We start from the raw sequence: 27,998 nt of genomic DNA on the forward strand, positions 1-27,998 counted from the left end.
CCATTGAGATGCATAAATTCTTTCTCAAAATAATTTTGTTTGTTCAAATCGATAAACGGATATACAGTATTCCCCTTCAAGAAACTCTTAACAAGGAAATCCAGGCAATGTTTGCGAATCACCTAAACCTGACATTTAGGCCAATTATGTATCTTTAATTTGGAGGATTTTTTTTTTTTTAATCATCATGGGTTAAAAGTTGAGAAAAGACCGCCAGCTGACAGCCATTAAACACCAAATGTTTGCTGAGAAGGAAGGAGGGCTACTTTTACATATATTTCTGTAACATTTTATCCAATACAAAGTGTCACTTTGCTGGAATAAAAGTACATTTTGGCTATTGAAAAATATGATTAATGGTTTCTTATGTGAAATCTTTTCTTATTTGTATTGCCAATGTTTAACCTCGTCCATTTTTATTATTTATTTATTTATTTTTCTTCCTGTCTTCCATTTAAAGATCTTGTGAATTATTTGATCATTTCTAATCCTAATGGCCTGACTTTAGGATCAGTCATTCATTTTGTGAGGTTGACAAGTACCCTTTGGTCCTAAAACTATGTGTGTACATATTAAATTTTCCTCCAGCGCTGTGATCGTTGCGGGCAGTCAGGAGCCACCGTGGGCTGTTGCCTCCCCACCTGTCAGAGTAACTTCCACTTCATGTGTGCACGTGCCCAGAGCTGCGCGTTCCAGCAGGACAGGAAGGTTTACTGCTACAAACACAGGGACCTGGTGACTGCAAAGGTGTGAATTTATGTTGTCAGATTATAAATATATATTTTTGTTGAAAGCAGTATACATATTTAATATTATATTCTGATTTTGTGTTCGTTATGCTGACTATTGTTTGTGATTCTTCACAGATCGTCTCTGGTAAAGGGTTTGAAGTCCCGCGACGGGTGTATGTGGACTTCAATGGGATCAATCTCAGAAGGAAGTTCCTCACAGGTCTTGAGCCAGAATCCATAAATATGACCATAGGTAAGATTATCTTGATGTTTCATGTTTTTGACTCTTGTAATGGGATAGATTCAGATTGACTTAAAATACGGCTGCTTTATGTCTTGATCCAATGAACCTCATTATCTGTTTTTTTTTTTTTTTTAACCTTCCAGGCTCGCTGCAGATTCAGAAACTTGGTGTTCTGTCAGAGCTGTCGTCAAATGGAAGGATGCTGTATCCTGTAGGCTATCAGTAAGTGATAACTGCCTTTGTATTCAAGCGGGGGTTCTTTTGGTTGGGTTTTTTTTTTTGCGCAAACAGCAACTTTTGAATTATAGATATGAGTAGAAATTAACATGCCTGTTTCGTATTCTATAATTTATAAATAGCTAAAAACAGCTACAACACATAGTCTGCAAATCTGTCCACAGGCCTAGCGCAGAACCATGTTTTCCTCTTTATGTATAAGGCGCAGCGGTACATTTGTCCACAGTTGTATTATTAAAGAAAAATAAAAAGTACCCACAGGGAAATTAGTTTTAAAGTCAGACTGTTTTCTCTATCAGGCTGTAAACCCTTTCATTTCTACTTTAGAGTAGAAGCACATTTAAACAGAAGACTCTATTAGCCCTCTTCCACTGCTGCCTACTCAGCTGGACTGAACTCAGTTTATGTCGTTTTCCATTACAGTTGACCTAATGTGCATGTGGTCATTATAGCAACAAGGCCGAAAGTCCAGTGAGGTCATTTGTATGCGACGTGAACAACACAACAAAGGAGTCGAGACAGTGTCATACCTGCTGTTTGGTGTATGGCTTATTCTCAGTCTCAGGGACCAGAGTGTTGTTTTTTGTGTAGTTTTCTATGGGCTCAAATTGTGGTCATAAATATTTTGTACTTGTAATTGTCATTGTAACTTATGTAAAAATATTTACACAAGTTTAAAAAAAATTTTGTTAAGATCTGGTTACAGATACAAAGCAAAAAACGATGTGTAAAACTCTGCGCTCAAGTTCCCTGGCTGTGTGTGGGATTCAACTTACAAGTACTAATTTTGACCCAATTTTTCTTCCTTTCACCTGATTGGTCAATGTCATGTCAATCACAAATTGAACAATCCAGTCAGTCTATTTATGTCACATTTTTTTTCGATCGCCTCGAATCGCTTGGAACCCCGGCCAAGTAGATTAACCCTTTAAGACCTACCATAGAACCAAGTTCGCCAGAGCTTATATTATATTTTTACATGCTGTGGAGCCATTTTTGGGAGCATTTCAAGTTGCTATACATCAATACAACCATTATAGCCCAAACTTTAATAATATGTCTGCATTAGGTGCATAGTAATTACATAAATTGCAAAAAAGTGCAATAAACTACAAAAAAATTGAAAATCGTTTTTGTTTTTTTAACATATATTTCTAGTTAGAGAAATTTAAGAGGCTTATCCCTCAAAACTGTAAATACAAAAAAGTTACACAAACTAGTTTCCCACCACAGGAAATTTATTTTGAGTGTCTTCATAGTTTTATTTTTGAAATACACCAATTTTTATATACTGCAGGAAAAACGAAAATAAATATTATAGTGCAAATTTGCAAAATAACAGCATATGCATCAAAATAAACTATTTCCAGCAGTGCAATATGAGTCTTAAGCATCCCAGAAACGACACAGAAAGTCATAAAGTCAAACATAACTTTTTAAAACACATAACAAGTAAAACACAAGCTCATAAGGCCCCGATCGTAAAAAAACTACATTTCCGCAAAATGACGTCACTTCCGGTTTCGGGCAGGTCATGCGGTCATGTGATAGTTCGCGCTGATGGACGTAGGAAGTGTTACAAACAGCTGATGGATCGGCGAAGCGTGTTTCTGGAATATCATGTTTTTGTTGCTGCAAGTGATTTTTATGCAGTTTTTGCAAAGCTATATGTGGAAGGAAACTGTGACCTAGGACAAGCTGATGGCATAAGATGTAAGTACAACTCCTCCAGTTTCATATGCAAAAAAAATTATTGCGCTAGCTTACTTGGTTGCAGAGCTACCGGGATTTAAAAATAGTTACGCAAAACAGAGCGTGCCCGCTCCGATCGGCTGTAAAGGGTTAAAAAAGAAGCACCTGGTAACAGGTACTACCACCTAATGGAAACCCCTGAAAACCATGCCAAGCTGTACTAATGGGGAAAGGGTTACATGTGATTGGCTTAGTTCTTGGCTGCTGTTACTGACATTACTGATTTATCCATAGTTCATTGTCTCTTCATTAACAAGCTTGAAACGTATTTTCTTCCTCCTTTTATTTTCTAGGTGTTCACGGTTGTACTGGAGCACCGTGGACCCACGCCGGCGCTGTAAGTACACCTGCAAGGTGACAGAGGTGAGCACTCCTCTCCCTGGTGAGGAACAGAATTTGAAGTGGGAGGATGAAGAGAACCACACCATAGTCCACAGCCCGAACCACCACAGAGGTGAGCAGGATCTCAACGGCTGTGAGAAGAGCGCTGAAGCTGAAGCAGTGGACAAGAAATTGAAAATATGGGTAATTTTTTTTTTTTACTGTGCTAAAAACTTTTTTTCTCTTTTCTTTTTTTCTTTCTTTCTTCTAGATATTGAGTCTCCAGATATTTTAAGTCCCACATCCAGCCCAATAAAATCCACTTCCATATTACCCAACTCTAAACTGCACAACACACCCGGGTCTAAAAGCCCTGCTTACACACACACCAGGAGACCAGCAGGAGGATCATCTCGACCACTACCATCTCCAGGTACGTGGAGTTTTAGGAGAAGATGGGTACCTGTTGTAGTGTGACTTTAAATAAAAAAAGTAAACCCCCTTTCACACTCCCTTTTCTTGCTGTCAGGGTGTGCTCCACCCAAATCCCATCACATCCTGACTCTGAGGGACCTGGAGGAAACCCGGCGGCCTCGAAGGCTCTCGTCCAGAAGCCGGTGCAGCTCCTCGCCATCAGAGAGCGACCCGTCCGTACCGATGACACTCCGCTCTGGCGGCACGGTCCACTCCCGATGTGCCCTATTCAGCTCCCCTCCGAGAGCATCGAACTTTGGATCGGCTTCACCTCCTCTCTCACGACAGAACTCTGCATCTCCAGTCTGGAGCTCCCCACCTAGATCCAGCTCCAGCATTTCTACAGGGCTGTCGCCTCGGCAAGGAGCCATCACTCACTCCCCCAGAGGGAGGCATAGCTTTAAAATTACCACTCCAGTCTCTGCCGAGGTTCCCCAAGACTTTTTGGCATCCTCTGAGGCAGAAGATGCAGCTGTGGCCACTACAAATGGGATCTCACTGGCACCTGATAACCTGGAGGAGGAAGTGGCCCACCTGATGTCTCAGGAGCTTCCTTACACTGTGTTTGACACCGACACTGAGGTAGCAGTGGACTCCATGCTGAATGCTAAGCTTGAGTTTGATGAGGCTTTGCTCACAGAGAATGTGTCGCTTCATTGCGGGGCACAAGGCAGCAGAGAGGTGGAAATGCAGGGAAACGATCAGGAGATTGATTCTGAAGAAGACGACTCGAGTCGTTATTTTAAGTTTTCACGCACGGTGGTGTGCGATCACACAGCAAGTGGCTCGGATACCTCAGGTCAGCTTAATTCAGCTCAGTCTATCCCGCAGTTAGACGGTGCGGACGGCGGGTCAGAAACTGAAAGCGAGGCGGCCGATGAAGATGCTCAGGATGCAGAGGGAGGGAATGAAGAAGCTAAAATTCAAACCAACCACACTACACCCACTAAACAACTAACGGTGGCGCTAAAGAGGCTTGAGTCAATCTACACGGTCCCAAAGTCACCAGTTGAAGAACAACCTGAACCAGTGCTTCAGGAAAGTCTTTCACCTTCTGCTCTCCTGGAGTCAGCTTACACAAATAACGAACTGTCCGTTCAGGAGGAAGAGGTCCCGATGACCTCAGAAACATCGCCGTCTCAAAACGAGGTGTTCTTGGATTCATCTACAGGCCACTTTGTTCCTGCTGAACATGGCTCTGCAGAGTATCCAAATAAACACATCGTTGGCGACAGAGATGACAGCGCTTCGTCAGCTGACTCAGATGAAGGATTTAAAGATGATTTGAATGATCCTGATTATTCTCCAGAGACTAAAACCAAAAAACCTCTCACAGCACAGATGAAAACGGTCTTTGTGAAAACAAAACATGCTGCGCCAAACCTCAAGCGCTTGGCGATGAAACCTTCACTTCCCCTGATGCAAGCCAAACTGCCTTTACCCCCTCACCCTGGACAAACTGCGTCCGTTTCCTCTGCTGCAGTTACTTTTCATGCAGTACCACGCCCGGTCGCACCCCCTGCCATTATCAATGGTTTAAATGCTTTAAACATTCAGCCAGGTGCTTCACTGGGGAAAACCATCGCTATAAACTTGATTAGCTCCAAGCCAGAAAGTCAGCAGCAGGCAGCGACGGAGAACCCAGCTGGGTCAGCTAGCACGCCCCCAGTGCAGGCTTCTACCCATCAGGTCCTGCTGGTCAACCGGCACGGTCAGATTATGATCAAAGACCCAAAGTTGAACACGTATCAGCCTCTCAGTACAGATTCACCAACCTACAATAAGATAAGCCAGATTGCCAAGATTCTCCACAGTGGTAATGCTTTACAGCGCTCCATGCCTCATGTCATAATAAAGCCTCGGCCCAGCCCTTCAGCTGCAAACGCCCCTCCTGCCCCTAACCTCCAGGCGGCCCAGAGGAAGATCATCGTCAAAATGGTGCCCATGAAAAGCAACAGCACAGCTGCTGCTCCCACAACTGTCAGCATGTACAGCTCACCTGAATCTAGTTTCTCCAACATTGAAGAAAGCACAGCCCAAGCGATTATCGATAGAGCCATGGCTACTCACCGCGACGCACCCAAAACAAAACCCATCATCCTCAGCAGTACTCGACAGCCAAAGGCCAAGCATCGGAAACCATTGCCATTTCCCAACGTCGAAGACTCGGATCAGTCATCAGCTGGTCGTTCGGAGTCTCCCAGTGTTTTCGGTAATGAATCAATACCTGCTGCATCGCGCCACCAGGTGAGAGTTAAGAGAGTGTCGTCGGTGTCTGAGAGACCTTCCAGGAAGAAATCCAAGATGGACTTCTTGAAGGATCCATCGAGTGAGCCGGAGGACACTGATGAAGCCAGGTAACAGATGATTTTAAAATGTACTTACTGCAACATGCAGAACACGAGTAATATTTAAAAAACTAATATTTACATTGATCTTAATGGTTAACATTAAAAAAAAAAAAACTGATCTCCAGCTTGATTTTGTATGAAGCACCGAGCATCACATACAGACTGACATTTTATAAATTGGTCCTCTGATCTGCAGAATCTCAGCAATGAGAGAAATTTGCACTCTCAGCAGCTGAAAGAGTTTTAAAGTAAAAGATGGCAAAAGAGAAAATAAAGCATGTTGATGTCTTTCAACAGGCCGAGTGGTGTGAGAATGAAAGCTCCAACAATGAAAGATGTTCTTGATCTGGATCGCCAGCTTGAGCCACAGCCAGAGCCTGAGCCACTGAGGATCGTTGCCCCACCACCACCTCCTACACCCAAAAGGTTAGCCTCATGTATGGACTTATTACTGCGCTACAAAGGCAAAAGGAGGCAAATACTTAATGTCAGGCTGTATTTAAAGATTTGAAAGAGCTGAAAGGGCACATGAAAACTAATTATTTAGGTCCTCGAGCCTGAAGTAGTTTTTGTGTATGTGCTGTTTTTTGTTTTTTTGTTCAAAAAAGCAAGATGCTGTACACATTAAATTGACTTAATAGTTAATTAAAAGAAATTCAAAGAAAAGGAGGGGAATGTGGGGGATGTGAAAATGTTTTCCAGACAAGGCAGTCTGTTTTAGGTCAGTGGTTTATCAAAGATACAATGAAATGAGGTTCAAAATTCTGCTTCCAAGTAAGCATAGTAAGACAGATATGAATTAAACTAGTTGGGGGATCAAAGTGACTACAAATATTTACAAAATAAGTGAACTAATTCAGACAAAGCTGGATAAAAAGATTTTACTTTGGGGGAAAATGAATAGTGCTGCCTTTGACTGTGAAATAAACCCCACCTTCCTAATTTAAGAAATGACATCATGTCTTTGAGCCACAGGAAAATGGATCAAAGGTTAGGTTAAGTAATCAGGTCAAAACGTGCTGTTTATGGCAGGAATAAACTGTTGGGATCATTCAGGACTTTAGTATTTTTAACTCTGTTAGTTGCAGCCTAGTGCAGAGTGTACCATGAACGTACACTAAGGACAGCTTTATCCCAACATTGATCGCCCAGTCCCATTCCAGTCCAGGCTCCTGCTCCCAGGCTGTTTTGTTTTGACTGCAGTGTTCAGGGCCATCAGGGTGTCATATTTCGAATACTTGAAGTGATTTTTGATCGGGTCCAAAGACCGTTAGACCATCCTGTAGTAGTTAAGAAGAAGAGAAAATCAAGGGAAAAGAGACGAGACAGAATGTTTAACCTGTGAAAAAATGGGGGGGGGGGGGGGGGGGGGGGGAAGTATTTTTGACAAATATGTTTTTTCCCTTGTGTGCAGGTGTTTTCATGATGACAGTCCACCATTTCCCACCAAAACCAACAGTCAGATTCAGGGTATGACGCACAAATGGGTGAGCGCTCGGCACGGAGACCTCTCTGAGTGGGGCCCTTATTCAGGTTTGTGACTATAAGTTTAGTCATTTGTGTCTAATTTAGGCTAAAAACCTTTGTTTTTACATTTAACATTTATCGTTAATCTCATTTATATAGTTTTGATCGTCTTTAAGTGTCATTGCTTTGCGAGAGAGAATATGTGGTTAGGTGTGAGACTATCTTTCACTTTTTGCAGGTTTTAGCTCAGAAGAAGAAGCACCACCACCACCTAAACCCACAGCGAGGACGTACATGAACCAGCCCCACCTGCGCTTTGAAATCACCAGTGATGACGGCTTTAGCGTTAAGGCTAACAGCATAGAAGGTAGGAATCACTCCTCTGCTTCTTATTTAATTCTTATGCTGGTATTTTCTACTCTTTGTCATTAAAAATATAAGAAATAGAAGTTTATATCTCATTGGATAATAGCCTCGACTTTTATCAGCAAATAAGAGGATTTTCATTTATGTCAGTGGCTGATGTTTATCTGTTGCCAGCCATTTCTTTTCTTATTATAATATGAGAATAAAAAGGAGAATGAATACAGCATAAAAGAATCAGCCCAGGTGTTCTCTTAAACATTTGTCCGTGTTATCTTGCGTTTTGGCTGCGTGTTCATCTTTGCCTCCCTTTCTCACCTACCGTCAGTTGCCTGGCGCGCTGTGATAGACGGCGTCCTCGAAGCTCGGGCAGGGTTCCACCTAAGGCAGCTGCCTCTAGGTGGGATGAGCGGGCCGCGGGTGCTTGGCGTCGTCCACGATGCCGTCATCTTCCTGCTGGAGCAGCTGCAGGGCGCCGCATACTGCAAACGCCACCGCTTCCGCTTCCACCGATGTGATGACATCGAGGAAGAACTCCCCCTCAACCCGAGTGGCTGCGCCCGAGCTGAAGTCTGCACACGGTACAGACACCCTAGTTCACGGGTTTTGCTTTTAAAACCTTCTGCGCTTTGTCTGTATGTGTCTTGTTATGACGCACATCACAAATGATTTTCCCTGATCCTTTAACCAGGAAAGCAACGTTTGACATGTTCAACTTCCTGGCGTCGCAGCACAGAGAACTTCCCGACATATTGGGTCCCTTTGATGAAGAGGAGGATGAATTCCCGCTCAAATCTTCTAGGTTAGTCATTCAGTTTGCTTCACTTTTGTCTGTGAAGTTGAGCAGTTTTCACATCAGTACTGACAGCTGCTCTGTTGCGTCTCTGCCAGGCGAGCCACCAGCAGTGAGCTTCCCATGGCAATGAGATTCAGACACCTGGAGAAAATCTCAAAAGAAGCAGTAGGAGTCTACAGGTAACGACAAATGACCATAAAACCCTTTAGGGTTTCATTGATGTCCAAAAATAAATCAGTTAAACTTTCGAATCTTCTCCCCCTGTGGCGCCTTAGATCGCCGATTCATGGTCGTGGACTCTTCTGCAAAAGGAACATCGATGCTGGGGAGATGGTGATCGAGTATGCCGGTACTGTCATTCGCGCAGTCCTGACTGATAAGCGGGAGAAGTATTACGACAGCAAGGTTGGTTACACTCGGAATTCATCATCACAGAGCATCTGTGTTTAATAAGTTTAATGTGAAGCAGCAGTAACTAGTTACAACTACAGAGAAATCACTGAATACCACAGCATGCAAAGACACGGTCTGCTTCCAACAATTACATTAATCATTAGTACTTCAAACAGGAACAAACAGGCACGTCGGATGAACCTGGAACAAGTCAGCTGATTAAAATAAAACTTTTTTTTAAAGGGTTTTTTCTTTTATTCTTTGATCACCAGCTAAACGCACTTCAACATCTTCCTTTTGCTTTCACTTCCTTAAGGCACACTCTCACTAGACTCGGGGGGGCATACCATTAAAATTTAAGGCGGTCAAATTCCTTTTACATCGTGGGCAACATTCATAAGGGGCGAGAACAATGAAACACCTTTAATCCTAAAATGTGAAAGTAATGTGTGTGTTTCTGTACTCCAGGGCATCGGCTGCTACATGTTCCGCATCGACGACTTCGACGTGGTCGACGCCACGATGCAGGGCAATGCGGCTCGTTTCATCAACCACTCGTGCGAGCCGAACTGCTACTCGCGCGTCATCAACGTGGACGGACGCAAGCACATCGTTATCTTCGCATTGAGGAAGATCTACCGGGGAGAAGAGCTCACCTACGACTACAAGTTCCCCATCGAGGACGAGAGCAACAAGCTCTCCTGCAACTGCGGGGCGAGGCGCTGCCGCCGCTATCTGAATTAACCCCCCCTCACCGCTAACCCTAATAAGCTGTCGTAGCTGATGCAGCTCAGGCGGCAAATGAAATCATGAAGGCAACTGTAGCCATATGATGGAGGTCAATAACGCACACAGACCTGAGCCAGTGTTCAGAAGATCAACCTACAGACCCGTGAAGGACGTACACAAGACAAGAGCCATATGTGAAAGCTTGGGATGAAGTCTACACATGCACGCACATACACGATGGATTTATGTACTGTTTCTCATCTACTTCACACTTTGTTTTACATCGCTGACTTTGCTGTCAGCGCCCTTTGCTGGAACTGGGGAAAAAAAGAAGTGCAAACTGAAGTGACCTAACTTCAGCTGTCTGTCTGTCTCTGTAAATAAGAAGTCAGAGAGCGACGAAGAGGAGAATTTCTACAGCACCTTAGCATGACCCAGCCTTCTCTGGCAGCAGACAGGACTCACTTTTACTATAAAGCAGCAGTGCAGCTCTTTTTACTCTGGATACCACATCTCTCGGAAGCAGGGACTTGAATTAAGTGAATTACAAATTCCCATTCACTTAATATTTTAGGTGCTGATGACATTTATCCCACAGGTTAGTTTTAATAGCGTCAATCGAGCCTTTGTGCTCCTCCAGTCAGCCGAAAGCTTCTGTTTTTATTTGTAACGGCACAGATGCTGTGACCCGAATGCTTTTACCCACTGTTACACTCTTTCTTTGTTCTCTTTGTTTGTGCAGTTTGTATGTTTTAAGGCCTACGAGGAAGCATTTCCTTGGTGCAGCATTCAAAAGGAAAACGGTGATCTTTCCCCGGCACGGTCCCTTACAGCTCTTTTTGTACATTTGAACAATAAATGTATGGTCATCAGACTAATGGAAGTAAATGTGTTTGAGCTTTTAACCTTCTCTTTGTAGGCTGAGCAACAGTGAAGCTTATTCCCTTCAATTGTTGTCTGGTTAATCATTGTTTTGTGCCCCCCCACACAAATCTCCCTCAGGTGTTCTACCTCAAAGAAAGAAGTGAGATTTAATTTAATTACACAACACACAATGGAAAAACTGCTTTCTTGCTCTTTAAGCTTTCTAATTATTGAATTTCGATATTAAGAAACAGGTAACATCACTGCTGTTGGACACTTAGAGTAGGTGGTCACCTTTTTTGTGCTTTTTCTTTCTTCCTCTTTTTTTTATTTTTTTTGTTAGGAAACTCCATTGTGTAATTGTGCCCCCGCTACTGGATGTACACAAGGATCTGGGACTTTAGGCTGACTGCTGTAGACTTTTTGTTTTGTAGGATTCATGACTGAATTTGACACAAATCTTTGTTACTGTATCAGCTCACATGGATCCTGTCCTGTACATAGTTGTAAAGAATTTCTAAGCCTGTTGAATATTTTTTTACCTCCAATTTTTTTTTTAATTTATGTTCAATAAAATTTGTTCAAAGTTTGCTTTCCTGCTGCTGATTTTCTTAACGCACAAACAGAACCTGAAGGCATTCACAGTGAAATATACAGGAAAAATCACACAGCTGAAGATGTTTGATTAAAAGTAGAAAAAAATCAGACCTGTGGGAAAAAAAACTGATGATCTATCAGACTGGATTGATCTTGTAGAAACATGCCAGAATGTTATGAACTTATAAAACGGATTATTATTATTATTATTATATAAATTATCATTCAAAGCTGGAACCAGCTTTTTGCATTACTGGGAAAAGGGGGCGTGGTGTCTATCTGTCTATTTGCCTAACTGCTTAGGCACATTCACTTCAGTGCAAAAGTCTTGAACCATATCCACCATAAAATAGGATCTGGAAAGCATCTGACTGACAAAAGGCCTCATTTTTCAGCACGATAATGAGAAAGACGCACAAGGGAACACTCCCAGAAGTCATGGATTGGCCTCCCCAGAACCACAGCAGTGTGATATCATCTTGATGGAGAACAGAACAAAAGTTAGCCAACACCCTGAGTGTCCTTCAAGAAGCCTGGAGAACAATTCCTGAAGACTTTAAAGAAAACACAAGAGCTGCCTAAAAGCGTTCACACTATGTTGAAGAATAAAGTTGGTCACACCAAATATTTACTTTCAAGCTTGCCTTATATACTGAACTATCATGTACATTTGCATGTTTCAATAAATCACTATGCCTATTTCCCATTTTTCTAACACAATATAAAGAAATGAGGGGTGGCTCAAGAGTTTTGCACAATACTGCATATTATGTTAAGTTAATTGGTGATTCTACATTAGCCGTAGGTGTGACTGTGTGTGATTGGTTGTCTGTCTCTCCTGTTCAGGATGTACCCCATCTCTTGCCCAGTGACAGGCAAGAAAAGAACAATAATTGTACATTTTATTTGAATTAAAAGAGTTGAAAAGTGCATGAATGAATTGAGCCTCTGAATACAGGTTAGTGTGTGATGTTGTCTTGAGAACCTCGACACACGGTCTACCATAATGTTATGCCTGGCTCATTTAAAGAAGGAGAGATCAATCAGAGAGAAAGAGTCTAAATAAATATCAATAGTTTTAAAAGTACATAATGACATGTCTGTGAGATGGATATAAACAGCTTTTTTGTCTAATGATTAAAATTAGTCATTGCTAGTTAGAGTTAAAGAAATGCTTGTGCTTTGATGTGGGATTATCGTGTCTCCTAATGCATTCTTGTGGAGGCAGGAGATATGTGCAAAATTAACATTACATCACCCGATTTTCAACCAGTTTTCTACTACCCCAGCAATCTTCAGTGCCTGTGGGAGCCCATCGTTGATGACGCAATCTGCAGGAACCTTATCACTACTGTCCCCGAGGTCACTGGTCTGCGCTGGATCCGTGCATGGAGACACCAGTAAATGCCCAGTGAGTTAAAGCCCAGTGCACACAAAGAGACTGAGGTGGTACACAAGTATGCGCATGAAATCTGAGACTGAGTGCACTTCTTATTAAACTTCACTGGTGCAGGTTTACACTCTAATGGCATCTAATTGAGCATCAGAAAGATGCTCTCACTCTAATATTGACTGTAAGAGGGAGATCCAGCAGTATTGTTGGAGAGAAAACCTAGTCAAAGTGTCTTAGAATGTAACTAAGTACATTTACTTAAGTACTCTGTGATATTTTATACCTCACTTCCGCTACAGTTCAGAGGGAAAGAGAGGAGAGAGGCTTGCAGGGATGAGAGGTGAGGGTGCTTGCCTGTTATCAGGAGCCACCTTGGTACAAAAGGACCAATTGATTGCCTTTTTCTGTTATTCCTGATTGTAGAGACTGAAGAGGATTTTTAATTACAGAAATATAGCACTCAAACAAAGACATCATAAGGACAAGTGACCAAATGTAGCAAATATCTGTCAGCATGGTGGTTTCATCACAATCACATGGGTAACATTATGACATCTGCCATCATCGTGGTTTGTTTGGGATTTAATTTACTCATTGCATGTCAAGAATGTTTTTTTCCAGAAAAGATGTCATCAGTTACATTCAGAAGAATCTTTTATCCATAACTAACTTACCTGATCCCACGTTTAACAACTTCATGCTGTGATGCTTTGAAGAGAAATGTTACAGGTGTTGTCTTGCTCAGCTCAGACAGGGCATCTACTAGTCCTTATACTTTTTAAATACACATTTACAGATAAAATCAAGTGATTCATGTGTCCTTGGTTCAGTTTGGATAGATCTTGAGTGTTTTTAGCCAATTCACTGTGAGAATTATGTGCTCGCAGTGCTGCTATTTTCAGCCGCTCTGCAGATTTACATCATATACTGGTTTGTTTACCATGTGTTCCTGTGACCTCACCCTGTCATTGACATGTTGCTTCTATTCCTCTCGAACCCAGTCCTCATAAAACCTTATCTTATGAGCCAGTTGCTCCATAACTCATGATTCACTCGCTTTTTTCAGCCATTTGTCTTGTGTTAGAGCAGGTATGATGCACTCATTTTACATGGAGACTCACGTTACAGCCCATTTTGATCCTAAGCAGGCAGCACCAGTGAAACTAAAGAAGTTTAACTACATATTTAGAAAAAAGAAAAAGAAGGCCATTTGTAACAGCTTTTCTTAGTTTTTGACGTGGTAAAGAAATGCTGCTGTAGTAAATGAGAAAAATGTGTCAGCATGATTTAAATTGTAATAAATGTATAAAATTATAGAAAAAGGGGAAGTTTCTGTTAGTACATGGAACATATCCTGTTTTGTTTTTTACAATTCAAATTCTTTGAATTGTTGTGTTATTGTGCTTCTAATTGTCACTTTTCTCACACAGTGCTGTTATTCTGTTTGAGATCCATTGTTTGGATCTCTGGGCCAAAGTATTTGGAGTAAAATGCTTGTCTTAAGCTACCTAATTTGATCATCAGCCTGTTAATCTGAATGTTATGGGTTTTATAGATTAAACCTTTCATAAAATAGGTGAAAGTATGCCAATAAGATACATTAGATTAAAGCCTATATCTACAGAATGTACGGGTCTTAGCCTGGTGTTCAGGTCTGGCAGGGCTTGCAGTACACTGGTGCAAACCCTGAAGATGATGAAGAAGAAAGCCTTGCTGACCAGCCTTCTGTGAAATGAATATTTAAGTTTACTGAATATGTATGTCTGTGAAGGTTCTCAGTCATCCAGGTCATCGTAGTCAAAGGAGCTTGCAAAGAAAAGCGTCTGGACTTCTTTAAGTTGCTTGAAGACGTTTCACCTCTCATCTGAGAAGCTTCTTCAGTTCTAAGGTCAAATGGTGGGGAGTCCCAGATTTAAACTTAGTGAGAGTATCACAGAGGGACAAAAAGACCCCCTGATGATCCTCTAATCGCCTGAGCCAAGGTGTGAAACTGGGTGTGGGTCCCAATCAGCCAGGGTTTCAGGTGAGCTCATTGTGAAACCTGGCCCCACCTTATCATGCGAATTCCTGAGGTCAGATGGCCCAGGATGTGAGTGGGCGTTAAGGCGTCTGGGGAGGGAACTCAAAACTGGATTATAGATGGCAGACAGTTGGAGTCATAAACCACCGCCTCTGTTCAAAGATGGTCGCTCACAGTGGACGTAAATGGCTTCTTTCACTCCTCTTTCAAACCGTCTGTCCTCTCTGTCCAAAATGTGAACATTGCCATCCTCGAAAGAGTGACCTTTGTCCTTAAGATGCAGATGGACTGCTGAGTCTTGTCCTGTGGAGGTGGCTCTTCTGTGTTGTGCCATGCGCTTGTGAAGTGGCTGTTTGGTCTCTCCAATGTAGAGGTCTGGACATTCCTCGCTGCACCGTACAGCATACACCACATTGTTAAGTTTGTGTTTTGGCGTTTTGTCTTTCGGGTGAACCAGTTTCTGTCTGAGCGTGTTGCTGGGTCTGAAATGCACCGGGATGTCATGCTTGGAGAAAACTCCTGAGTTTTTCTGATACACCGGCTACATAGGGGATGACAATGTTGTTGCGTCTGTCTTTCTTATCCTCCCTCGCTGGTGTCTGGTCTTCTTTTCTGTGCCTGTTTGCTGACTTTAAGAACGCCCATTTAGGATAGCCGCACGTTTTGAGTGCTTCCTTTACATGCGTGTGTTCCTTCTTTTTCCCTTCAGGCTTAGAGGGAACATGTTCTGCCCGGTGGTGTAGGGTCCTAATTACTCAATTACTACATCAGCTGGATAAGCAGCGTCATGAGCAGCAGCTAAACTGAGCAAGAGTCACTCACAGGCCCATATAAAAACTGACATTCAGTCAGTGCTCATACTCATTTTATTCAGAGCATCCTGTATAACGTATATGTGCTCAGTAATACCATTCTGCAAACACAAAGTTAGAAAATGAATAAAAATGTGCATGAGAATTCTTTGCATTTCTTTCCTTTCTACATCTGCTCTCACATTTCTTTTTCTCTCCATTGCTTCACATTCGTAGGCAAAAATACGAACATGCTTTTGCTTTGTAACACTGCATTCGGAGTGCTTTTGTTTCCACTCTGCGCCTTAATGTTACAAGGCCACCGCCAACCTCTGACTGCTGCAAAACATTCATGTATGATATTTGCACTCGCTGTATTTTAGACACATGCATCGCTATGAAGTGCCTCTTTGTGCTCGGTTACTGTCGGCACTGGGTTGATGTGGGAGGAGGGTGAACTTGAGTAAATAAGCGGTAAGGCATAACTGCATTCCTTTTCTCAGGATTCTTATATAACGTCCTCAGATGGCGCTCTGTAAACTCCGCTGTTTCTTGTTTGCTGAGGCAACCTGAGCACACAAAAGACAATAAAAAGAGGAGAGAGGACAGTCGTGCTGATGTAACAAACTGAGAAGCTATACTCTGCACACAAGGCATGCAGTATTTATTTAGAGATCCCAAGAAATATCTCACATATGATTATATGTTTTACATTGTTGCCATAACTGAGACACAACACTAGAGGGAGCCACTTCAACTGTATGCTGCACATCTGGTGCTGTAAAGGGTTGAGCAATAATGACATTTAATTTCTGATGTCTTTGAAGCCCTCTGCAAGTATCAAATGTGTCTACAGTCATGATAAAAAAAAAAGGAAGCGCATACTCTTTCAGTTCTAGAGTTTTACGAATGAGATCATGAAAAATAAATCATCTGGCCCTTAGCAGGTCTTAAAATTATCCAAATACGAACACCTCTATAAAAGGAGATGATGGATTGTATGGTAATAATCTCATAACCCTTCCCATACTGATGCTCTGGAGCGTTCGGGTGCATTAACACAATGCCAAGAAAGAAAGACATCACCTTGGAGAAGCAATTCTTGCTGCCCATCAATCTGCGAGGGGCTATGACATCATTTCAAAACAATCTCAAGTCCATTTTGCAGTGAGAAAGATTATTCACAAGTGGAAAACATTCATGGCAGCTGTGGAAAACCCAACAAATTCACCGCAAGGTCATCCGTACAAAGCTTGGATAAACTCTCAGTTAGCGCGTTAAGTGTTAAAGTTCCCGACAGCAGAGACCTTCTTTCGGCTGCATATTCACAAGGGATCACCACAGAGGATGAAGCCACATATTTGATTTGGCACAGATTTTTGTCCTTCCTGACGCCACCCTCCGAGGGATTTGTGTCTTCTGCTGGTCTTGAACTGGGGATATTTCGCTTGTTAGCTGAATGTGTAAACCACTGAACACTACAATTATAAAAACACTAAACACATACCAGCACAGCTCAGGTTTGCAAAGCTACATCTGAACAAACTAGACCTTAGAATTAACAGATGCTGTGCTTTCTTTTTACTATGACAGCAAAAAATAAATGTAATGAGCTTCCATTTATTCTTACCTTTTAAGAGTAGCATCTCATACTGAATAAAAAACAAAAATCATTTTTATTTGTCTTAAACTGGGTCTGAGACACAGCCTTTAAACCAGCTTTTATCCAATTGATTTCTTCATAAACAAAAGGCTTGAGCAGTAGGTGGGTGGGGCTGCTGCATGTCTGAGATGACCACATTAGGGAATTCCCTACTCTGTGATATCGTACAGATCCAAGACTAGAAAAAGACTGAAACTCTTAGCCTGAGCGTTTGGCTCAAAGGAATTACTTTTACATACATGGACCTCAAAGACCATAATGGGTCCACTGTAAAGAGTTATTTAACAACATTATGACAATTAGATATGATCCCCTGCTCACTGTCACTATAGTTCTGCTGAAAAAAAGTATTATTTTTATCCTCTACACCATAAAAATAATACAAATTCTGATTAACCCCTCTCAATTACAGTCTTTAACTAACTGCAGGAATAATATGCACATTACAGAGAATGAAACAACATTTTTATGCACAGATAAATCCACATATGCATGTAGTGCAAGTCTAACAACTCACCTGCCCAGCGATCCTATCCAGGTCTCTCTGACCCTGAGAGGTCAGTCTACGACCGCTGTAAGCACAAATATTTTAAAACATTTAAAAATAACAGTTGTTGTGAAGTCACCACCTCAGAATCACATCGTCTCAGCATTCACCCTTCTCACCCATTGGGATCCTTCTCCACCATCTTGAGGCCCTCCAGAGCTTGCAGGACCTTCCTCGCCACGTTCCTGGATCCTACGCTGAAGTGGGCGGGGCATACGCCGTTCCTCTGGCGGCCACCGTAGATTTTGATCATGGAGCCCACGCCGACCCCTCCTCGCAGGTACAGGTGGCGGGCCGTGGATGCTGGTGGCACGTATCATATACAGTGCAGTATGTTTCAGTATGAACTTATTTTATCATTCAAAATACAAGAAGTCAACATATTTTAGAGCTAATATAAGTCAGTACAGGACATCCACAGGTAAAGGAACAGTGTGCAGTGCATGCGTTTCTATTGAATTTCGCGAATATTCTTTATTCATATAACAAATTTTTATTCCAGGCAGAAGCACAATGTGCAGCATGCTACTATCTCAATAATGGAAATCTAAGTTAACAAACAGGAGAAAGTGTCAGGATTGCAGACCCAGACATGGGACACAGGAGTAAAGCATAAAGTAGAGCCCTTAAATATAAGCATAATAAAGTCTGAAAGTAATCCAAAGCAAAGCATAACTCCAGGCAATCCAATACACAGCTGAGAAGGAAAACACAACACAAATCAGGGATAATGGGACAAAAGATGTTGCACTAAATAGAAACCATCAGGGACAAAAGACCACAAACATAAAACAGGAAATGAACTACACAGAAAATGACCACAGAGACAAGACTGGCAAACAGAGAAGGATCACAAAAGGAAGTAACAAACTTATTACCATCAAAGCAAATAACTAAGGGCAAAAATGACAAAGAGATTCCAATGGACCAGGGAACATAAAACATTATAAACAGAAGACCAAACAACATAAATCAAAACTCAAAAGAAATCATGAATTAATAAAATGACATAATTAAGACAATGTTCCCTAAATCAGGGGCTCAGAAACAAAGAACAGATTTGACTGTACTGCACCTAGGTTCATGGTAGCCACAGTGAAAAGCCTGCCTGTGTTACTCAGCTGTTTGTGTATGATCATAAATCACAAGGATGCCTAAAAAAGGTACAAATAACTCCAAGACCGAATTGTTTTTCCATCTTAAGATGAGATTTCCAGAACCCAAACTTTATCAAATAAAATATATCTTCTGGTTAAACATTTCAGTTCACTGAGTCAATTCAGCTAATGATTGCTTTTCATGTTGACTGTAATCAACTCTGTTTGGGTAATTGTTCGGTGTGTAATTGTTTATTTTGTCTGAACAATAATTAAAACAGCTTGAGACAGAGAGAAACTGCACATCCACACACTAGAGAGGACTGAGCCTGACATGTTCATGACTTTCATTTACTTTTTATGATTACTTGTCACTCCAGCTGCACGTGGAAACGAAAACCAACCTGCTCTGGTGTAAAACCAGTTGTCGTCACAGGGGGCAAGCTCCTTGTGCCTGGCAAGCTTCACGGTATCAACCCACTCTGGGACCTTCAGTTTGCCAGACCTGAAAAATCAATTAGTAGGTGATGTGATGAATAAAAACAGCGTGATACATATTAAATTGTTTGCTTTTCCAACTCATATATATGATAATAAAGGTAAAGACTTCATCGTGTAGAGTAAGGCAGATTTTTTTGGGCATAAAAAGCTTTGATTACAATTTGGATGAGAGTCAAAGTAAGAACTTCATATTTTATTGCTCTTTGTAGGATGTTTCCACTTAAGTGCACTAACAGTGTACATATTTAAAGTAGTTCTAAGTTAGAAATTTCCATCATGAGAAATATGAAAATACAGCCTCTATTAATCCCATGCAGGCAAAAGTATGGCAGTAGAGGTACAGCAGATGTGCAGAAAGACCAGTGGGGTATCTATTGTAAAATAAAGCACAATAAAGAAAATGAAACAAGCTGGAATTTTGCTTTCTTTTTTCAGCATTCAGGGGGTGTATTATTGTTGTTGCATGAGTCTGAGCTCCCTCTGGAGTACAGGCTGACCTATATAGGATTTTTAAGACTGATACTGATACCAATATTTAACATAGTTAAAAAAAAACTAAGAACCTGATACATCAGCCAATAGTTTTTCTTTCAGACACACAAAACATAAAGAAAATTATTATATTTGTTATATATATTCAAATTACTAAGCTAATATGAAAATGCAGTTTAATCTAGTTTTCTTGTCACAGCAAGTCACAGATTACTCACTGCCACTCAGTTCGGATCAGCTGGTTATCACATTTGTGTTGCCAACATGGAAGTTAGAGAGCGCCCTTTTGTAGACATACTATACAACATCAACACTCAGTGTTTAAGGGCATCTCGCCCCTCTCTTCTTTACATTTTCACTTTAATTTATCGGCTATTGCAACTGTAGCCGATATATCGGCAAACAGTTAATATCAGCCGTCAGTCGGGCTGTACTCTGAAGGTTCACTGGTTGTAAATGTGATTTATCGGCCAGTAAAAACCACACAATAAACACTGACACACACACGGTGGTGAGTGAAAGGGAAACATATGTGAAACTGTTTATACGTGTGAACAAGACAGCAGTGATATACATAGAAAATCAGCAATACTCAACTGAGAATGGCCACATACCACAAGAGAGAGAACATCTGTGATGTGTCAGAAGCCGCACTGAAATACAGCATCATGTCATCATGGCTGCTACTGTGGTTTACTACATTCTGGAGCCCATGTGTGTTTCATTCTTTTACTCTGCTACGGAGACTGAGACCCTTTAAAATAGTTATATTAAATCACTTTTTAACTATGAACTGGATTTTCCTGAGTGACTTACATTTTACAAAAATTTTAATCTAAATACAGAAGACGTAACTGGCCACGAGACTGGTTGTTTCTTTAGTACTATTAAAGTTATACAAATATAATTGTCTATGCATGCATATACATTTTAAGAAATCATCTGTGTGTGTGTTTTACTGAAACCTAGCTGTGAAAACTATGCAATCAAAACTTCAGGTTCTGATTGTAACCAAATTAGATCTCTCATGTATATTATTTTGGTTTTACTTCCAGTTTTTCTTGTTTTTTTCCTTCATTGTTTTCACCTCTATTTAGTTGTCTGTGCCTGAGCTCTGCTCCCACCTGTGTCTTGTTTGAAATTAGCCCTCTGTGTAAATACACTCCTGTATTTGTGGTCTGCTTTTCTTCCCGAGTTTCTTCCATTCTTTGTCTCCTCGGTATGCCAATCTCTTATTACTTTGCATGGGTCTCTCTAGGAAGTCTTCAAGATTAATGTAATCGCTGAAAAACAAAACTTGTAAAATCATTGCATGTTAGGAAGACTTGTAGCTTTTTTAAAAAAAATTATAAATTTGATTTATAAATAAATAAGGTCTGACACAAATTCAATTAAAAAAAATTGGAATATAGTTCAATATAGTAAATTTAGCAGCTTTCCCTCTCAAATCTACAGTTTTAATCATTTCTTTTCACAATCCCACCCAATATGTGCCAGTTTTTTGCCACAAAAAAAGTGTCAATTCTTCTTCTGCATTTACCTTTTTATCCCTCATAAATCTGCCAGTTTATTCTAATTTGCGCTACTTTGACGTAAAATTAGCTAAACACTCACAAATTTACACTCTCCGATTAACTTAATCTCTCAAATTGAATTTTTCTTTTCTAGGACGCATAGTTTTGGGTTGTTTTTTTTGTTTGTTTGTTTGTTTGTTTGTTTGTTTTAGCTTTTGTTTTTTCCTTCGAAGCATTTCTTCTTCAAATTTACAATTTTAATCTCCGAAGTTTAATTTTCAAGTGTTTATTCTGTTGTCCTCCTCTCTTCCCTCTATCGCCCGTCCTTTAATTAAAATAAAAATAAATAAATAAAAAAAAGTATAATCTTAGGTGGCCCTCAGTTCGGTGTCTGCATTAATAAACTGTCCTTTCCCTGTGATTCACCGCGTATTGCAGCTGTCTGAGCCTCTGCCCAGCCTTCACAAATACCCCATCATCCCGCTTGATTGACAGGTGGACATCAGCCCGTCATCAGATAAGCGCAGAGGCAGGTTGTGGTGCATTACTTACTTTTTGAGGAAAGCTGACAGTGCTTTGACAAACTCTTGCTGGTTGACATCTTTCACCGTGACGCTGGGCATCTAGAAGGACAGTTGGAGACAGGGGTGAGCTGAAAATGATACACTGTTTGCGGCTTTACGAGCAGAAAATCAGCGCTGATGTACCGTCCGTGCTAACGTTAGCTAAAACTCTAAGCTAGCCTAGCTAAAGTAACTGAAAGCGGGGCAGACACTTCGCCTCTTTCTGTTACTCAAACGTACACCTGTCATTATCATATATTACCAAATATCTTACTTTGTATAGGCCCCACAGAGACGACAGGCAGGCGGTTATGGACTCCCAGCTTAGTGACTGCAGCAAAAAAGGATGCTGAAGAGGGATGGAGGGAGACTGCCCTCGTTTGGAAAAGATGATACCTTATCCCAAACTAACCTCGCCTGCCGCTTAATATCCCAGCTTAATTCACCCTTTAAACCTAAGTAACACTGACGGCAATATTCTCCACTTGTATTGTAATCCTACGGGTCAAAAAAGGTGGCGAAACAATATTAAAAAGCGAGTTTTTGAATATGAGGATGCAGTTTATGAAGTACTCCTGCTGAATCCCAGCAGGGGGGACTGTTGTGGCACCTTTCTTTACACCCTGGCCCACTTCGTGTTTATCAGGATCCTTTTCAGAAAGTGCTCTGCAGTCAGGGAGGGGGGGGGAGGAAAGCACCAGAGGGCTGGTATCGTCTTAATTTTTCACCTGCAGTGAACTCTAGTTTATGCAAATACAGTCAACGTTGCTTTTATTTGGCTGTCAAACGCTAAATGGAGCTCATTCTGCGGCTGCCGAGCCTGTGCTCCGTGTTTGAAGGAAACACAAGAGTGCATTTCAACGGTTGATCATGACACAACGCATTAGATTTGGAGCTACCCAAGCAGTCAGCATCTGTCACCATCCCCCAAACTAAGCGCTTTGGCCTTGTTCAGAAATATAACAAAGATCAGAACCCATATAAGTCTTTATCAGATACATAACAAACTATTTTATTTGATGGATATTACATTAGGCTTAATTCTATATTGTAATGTTAAAAAAGTCCATCAAATACACTTCAAGGGAAATGATGATTACAGGCTTGTACTCAAGTTTAAAATAAAAATGACTAAAATTGGTTTTGAGCTGAAAGCCACTTAATTGATTAACAATAAAAACAAATGGCTTGTTAAATGTGAGGATTTGAAGCTTTCTCTTAACTTTAAGTCCAGGCTCTTAAGGGGTTTTATTGTCAGTTCAAAAGCATGTGCAGGTTCAAGGCATCTCATCAATACCTTTCTCTGAGGGCATAAAACTTGGGTTTTTAGCGTGGCGCTTAACATTTTGCCGTCTAAAATTGTCCCGTTTAAAAGGCAAAGTGAAATCTTACTAGGCCACATAGTCTCAAGTAGAAAAAAGATTTTTAAGCAGACGTGCAGTTGCTTCAAAAAATGCATTATGTAATCCCAACAAAATGACCAGACCACATACTTTTCTATGCATACAATGGTGTTACAGAACAATGTAAATTCATTTTTAAAGATGCTTTATAGTTGTGTTAATGAAATATCAAGGTTATTATCACTGTATAAATTAAGTGAAACATTACTTCTATTGCCTCATAATTTGCAATATTTCAAAGAAATGTGTAATATTTGATGACATGGGGGGAAAAAATAACATTTTATGTAATTGCTGCTTACAGGCAGCATTATTTTAGTTTTTATGCAATGAAGGGCACTTTCAATCCTTTTCCAATGAACTTTATAATTTAAAGTGCCAGCAGCATTACAGTGCAGTAGTAGTGATGCAGAAAAAGTCAAATGTCAGAACAAAAGAAACCTAGGTAGTTTGTTCAACGGGAGTCTTAAGTGCAAGTATAACATAAGTGTAATTTCCATCCACCTTTTGCTGATCCTGTTTAACTAGTGAGTGCTCCTAGCTCCATACTAAGTGGAGTCATTTGTTTACTTTTGGGTTGCACGTCATCCCGGTATCTCCTACTCTCTTACTTTCATAGCCTTGTTGTATTCAATGATATTTGCCTCAAGTGGTTTTCACCTGTAGCTGGAACAATTTCCTTGCGTATTTTTGCACAGTACTGTTCCGTTGTGGATATCAAAGTATCTTCGTACTCCCCAGGCTGACATGCAGCTCTCACTTGGATGTGGCTGGGTTTCTGTTACTGTGCAGTGTGTTAGCCTACCATAGATCACAGGTAAATTGATTTTATATGTATTTCAATTAAGACAAACTATATGACAGGATCTAAACTAAAATACAATAACAATGTAAATGTCCTCATTTTTAGGTTTTGTCAACCTAACAGGGTTCTTAAAGGTTTGGTGCAACTGAAGTTTTAGGTTCTTGTTGTACAGTTTCTAAACCTAAATCTTGTCCCTGACATACATTCATATTTTAGAGAAAGGCTTAACAAACTAAACACTTGCAAATTCACTACCTAAAATACATGAAACTACGATGCATTAAAAATGAATTCAGAATAATTAATTAATAGTACAATGTCTCAAATAAACGAACCCAGTGATACAGTGTACCCTGTCCTTTTCAGGTTGTCACTCACTTTGCGACACCAAAAGGTTGTTTGTGTTCTTCTGGACGTAGCGTTTTCAGTGAGGAAGAAACGTTTCGTCGCTCATCCAAGTGACTTCTTTAGTCTCAGCTGACTGCAGGTTTCCCCCAACCTTATAAACAGTACACTTGCACAATGACTGAAACTAGCCCACTGTCACTTTAGGACAGCAGGGAAAGACGCTAACCACCTCTATGGCTACGCAAGTGGAAGCGGGTGGCTGGATGATCTATTGCAGGCTACGTGCAGTTTTTACAGGCTTTACAAAAAACGGCTTTGTAACAGTTTATTTTAAGGTCCACTTCTTTCTGCATTAATCTCCACTGAGACAAATTAAATAACTAGCCTGACATTGAAAGGGATAAAAGTTGGGTAACCACACTATAAGAATTTGTATACTTTTAGAGAGAGGAGGCGGGGCTAAGCGGCCACTGCAGTGTATGTGTGAACTGTCGAAGAGGAGAGTGAGGAAGCACAGCTGGTATCGGTGTATCAATACTGCGGAAAACACGTATTGAATCCTCTTTCAGCTGTTCAGAACCAATGCATATTTGGACGATGCTCGTTTAAGTCTTATGTGGCAAAGTGCTGAAAATGCAGAACGTTGTGGCTTTCCTTGTCCGTAAAGTCGCATCTTATGTGGCATTTGAGCTAACGTCTTGCACCAGCGTGTGGAAGCACTGTATGTAAATCAAAGCTAGCTAAATGTGTTTACAAATGTGCAGACATGTTCATACACACATAAACAGCAGCTCTGCTCTCTGTGTCAGCCTGTCTAAGCGCCTTCCCCTCCCCCCCTCTCAACATCTCTCTCCCCTTTTTGTCCCCCTCTCCTTTTCCCTCCCCTCGCTGCTCTCCTGCCTGCGAGCACTATTTCAAGCCTGTGCTGAGGACAGAGGGAGGGAGAGAGGCAGACGCGCACAGATGCGCAGTTAGAGAGCGAGGGGAGGGGAAGGCAGACAGGATTTGGAGTTCAAGTGCACGTGCAGAAAATGGGCTGAATAGAGGAGAGTCGAAGCAGAAAGGAAACCAGGAAAGGGAACGGCAGGAGCTGGAGACAAAAGACACAGTAGCTTTCTTTCTTCCTTTTCTCTTCAGAGAAAAGAGAAGGTATTAGCCCCATGAAAAAATGAGAACCACAAAATTTGAATATAGCAAGCATAAGACAAAAATGTATTCCAATTCTTGCCCCCTCCTCTTTCCCCACCGCCACACTCCTCCTCCTATCCCTCCCTCCATTAACCTCCAGTCTCTCGCTTTCTCTCCTCTCTCTGGTTGGCTTTTTCTCCCCTCCCACCTCTTCACACACACATGCACACGCCCCGGACTCCTTCCCACTCATTTCCCTCATGCTGTTCACTTTCACTGGAGACCGACCGCAGTAAGCTCAGTTTTTGCCTTCTTTTTCTTTTGCTCGCCATTCTGCTTTTTATACCCTCATATACAGCAGCGGCGCCACCGCCTCACTATGCGTGGCAGCCCTGAAAAACGCAGGCCGTGGATTGTCCCTGCATTAGACTGCATGCCATGTCCTTTCCTGTAAACAGTTTTTTTTTTCTTCTTCCCTTCTGCAGTATATATATTTTTTCTCCTTTCAACTCCATAGTTGCGTTCTCTGTAGAAAATCTTATCTGCATTTTGAAGTTGAAGCTGAGGGGTTGAAGATTATGTCTGAATGGACACATGAAGGAGACTGAGGCAAAAGAATGAGGGGAAAATGGAGAGCATGGCCTTAGAGAGAGAGAAGGCAAGAAAGAGAGCAAAAGAGACGTAGGAGAGTACCGGTACTGGCAAGAAAAACGGGAGGGGGAAGAGAGGACCAGTAAGGGGATAGACTTGGGAAGGAGGGACAGCTGCATAGGAATTGACAAAAATCGCGGGAAAAAGGGGGGAAAAAAACTCCAGAACGAGAAGAAACTGGACTTCTCTCCAAACTCAGACTCGCACTATGTGGCCGCCTTTGATTTTGTTTTCAGACATGATTTTTCATCAGTTCTGATCATTCATCTGTGAGTATACTGTGTACATGTCCTTTTTCTCATATTCTGTCTTTCTTTTCTTCCTCTTCCCCCTCACCTCACTTCATTTTTTCCCCCAACTCTTTTCCTTCTTCTTTTGAAAAATGTGTTCCCTAGGTTGCTAATCCCCCCCCCCCCCCCCAAAAAAAAAAAAAAAAAAAATCCTGCTCCTCTATCCCATCTCTCGCTCCACCTCTCACCTTCTTTCGGCGTCTTTCTTTCCCCCCCCGCGCTGCCCCTTATCGTGGGTTATCGCTGTTCTCCTTGCCTCTCCTTCAAGGATTACCTCTGCTCACATTTAGATGAGGGCTTTGGAAAGGGATCACTGAGTGCATCCAGTTTTAGGGGGGCCCCTGAATGGGAGGCCAGCACTCGAAAGGAGGCATGTGTGAGACTCTGTTCATGTGTGTCTGTGCATGTGTGTTGTAATATGTTGGAGTGTGATTTAGAGTTAAGGGAGCCGGCAGTACTTACGCATGCGTGGAGTTGCTCGATGATCACGTTTCGTATTCAGGGATTGTGCCATGCTGCTAGTTATAAAAATGTATAGAAATGAAAGCGGAGGTAGTTGGATGAGAAATGAGGAGAATTAAAGTATTGCTGTTTTGTTTTTCATTAGATGTTTCTCTCCTCCCATACGGCTCCCTTTTTCTTTCTTCTTCTTTTTTTTTTTTCTTTCCCCCCTCCTTCATCCGGGTACCCCAATCTCTCTGGCTGCTTGTAAAGACAAAACCCAGTCCAAGATGTGATTTTTTTAGTATAAAGATTTCAGTTAAATGGCAAACAGGTTTTTAAACTTTTGTATCTGAACCATGACTTTTGAAGTGCTTAACTTTATGTAAGAGCAGTGAGGTAAGTACAGTCAGACAATTGAGAGACTCGGGATATATAACAAGTCCCCTATCGTCCATTTGCAGTCCATCCAGCCCTGACTACTTTTTTTGCCTGCGGTATTAGCCTTGGATATCTTCTGGCATCTCCTTTCTTTTCCTTAGTTATACATGTGTCTGCTGTTTTTTTCTTTTATTTACATATCCTTCTGTTATGTCACATTCTGTACCACAGTTGCTATCTTAATCCAAGGTATTGCTCCAAGGGGTGCGTATATGTGTGTTCCTGCGTCGTCGTTCTTTATAGATGTGAATGTGCAAACGATAATCCCAGAAATGCTTGATCGTGCAAGTTTATGCTTTTTCTTTTTTCTCCCCCCTTAAGTTTAAAATCCTAATCACCTTTTTGTGCATTAAGACTGCGTAGTTTTGTAAAGTGAATTCAAAACTGTCATCTTGTAGACTGGTTTAATTGTGTAGCCGAGAGCGTTGGATAACACTCTCTATCCTAGTTTGGTAATAATAGTCTGTGACTAAATGTGTGCTCAATTTGTGTGCAATGAGATGACAGCATCACTGCATCCTGCGATCAGCCAAATAGGGAGGGTGCTTTTTGTTTAGCATCATTTCAGGGTCAACCTTTCCATGACCTCCA

At 41.3% G+C, this 27,998-nt stretch overlaps 2 protein-coding genes across 3 annotated transcripts in view; one reads left to right on the plus strand and one right to left on the minus strand.

Annotated features, from left to right (window-relative positions):
* kmt2ba (lysine (K)-specific methyltransferase 2Ba) overlaps positions 1-11,312 on the plus strand; it is a 34,293-nt gene extending 22,981 nt beyond the window's left edge. For both annotated transcript variants that reach the window (XM_085397081.1, XM_085397083.1), the window contains exons 23-36: positions 589-747; positions 867-984; positions 1,119-1,197; positions 3,258-3,418; positions 3,557-3,718; positions 3,815-6,116; positions 6,408-6,536; positions 7,525-7,643; positions 7,816-7,944; positions 8,269-8,521; positions 8,632-8,742; positions 8,832-8,915; positions 9,012-9,141; positions 9,598-11,312. In XM_085397081.1, the coding sequence (XP_085253207.1) occupies positions 589-747; positions 867-984; positions 1,119-1,197; positions 3,258-3,418; positions 3,557-3,718; positions 3,815-6,116; positions 6,408-6,536; positions 7,525-7,643; positions 7,816-7,944; positions 8,269-8,521; positions 8,632-8,742; positions 8,832-8,915; positions 9,012-9,141; positions 9,598-9,873 (4,212 nt within the window). In that variant the 3' untranslated portion in view covers positions 9,874-11,312. The remainder of the gene's footprint in view (positions 1-588; positions 748-866; positions 985-1,118; positions 1,198-3,257; positions 3,419-3,556; positions 3,719-3,814; positions 6,117-6,407; positions 6,537-7,524; positions 7,644-7,815; positions 7,945-8,268; positions 8,522-8,631; positions 8,743-8,831; positions 8,916-9,011; positions 9,142-9,597) is intronic.
* A 4,377-nt stretch (positions 11,313-15,689) lies between these two features.
* LOC146643684 (small ribosomal subunit protein eS19) lies at positions 15,690-22,440 on the minus strand. Its single transcript, XM_085395892.1, has 6 exons — positions 22,175-22,440; positions 21,890-21,960; positions 19,235-19,335; positions 17,853-18,036; positions 17,704-17,758; positions 15,690-16,092 (listed from the first exon to the last, which is right to left on the minus strand). Exons 2-6 carry the CDS (start codon positions 21,958-21,960, stop codon positions 16,045-16,047), a joined length of 459 nt encoding a protein of 152 aa, XP_085252018.1. The 5' UTR covers positions 22,175-22,440; the 3' UTR covers positions 15,690-16,044.
* Between the last annotated feature and the right edge of the window lie 5,558 nt (positions 22,441-27,998).

Source organism: Rhamphochromis longiceps, linkage group LG22, assembly GCF_057381845.1.
Source record: "Rhamphochromis longiceps isolate RC_006_pf linkage group LG22, R_longiceps_female_GT1.1, whole genome shotgun sequence".
Classification (NCBI taxonomy): domain Eukaryota; kingdom Metazoa; phylum Chordata; class Actinopteri; order Cichliformes; family Cichlidae; genus Rhamphochromis; species Rhamphochromis longiceps.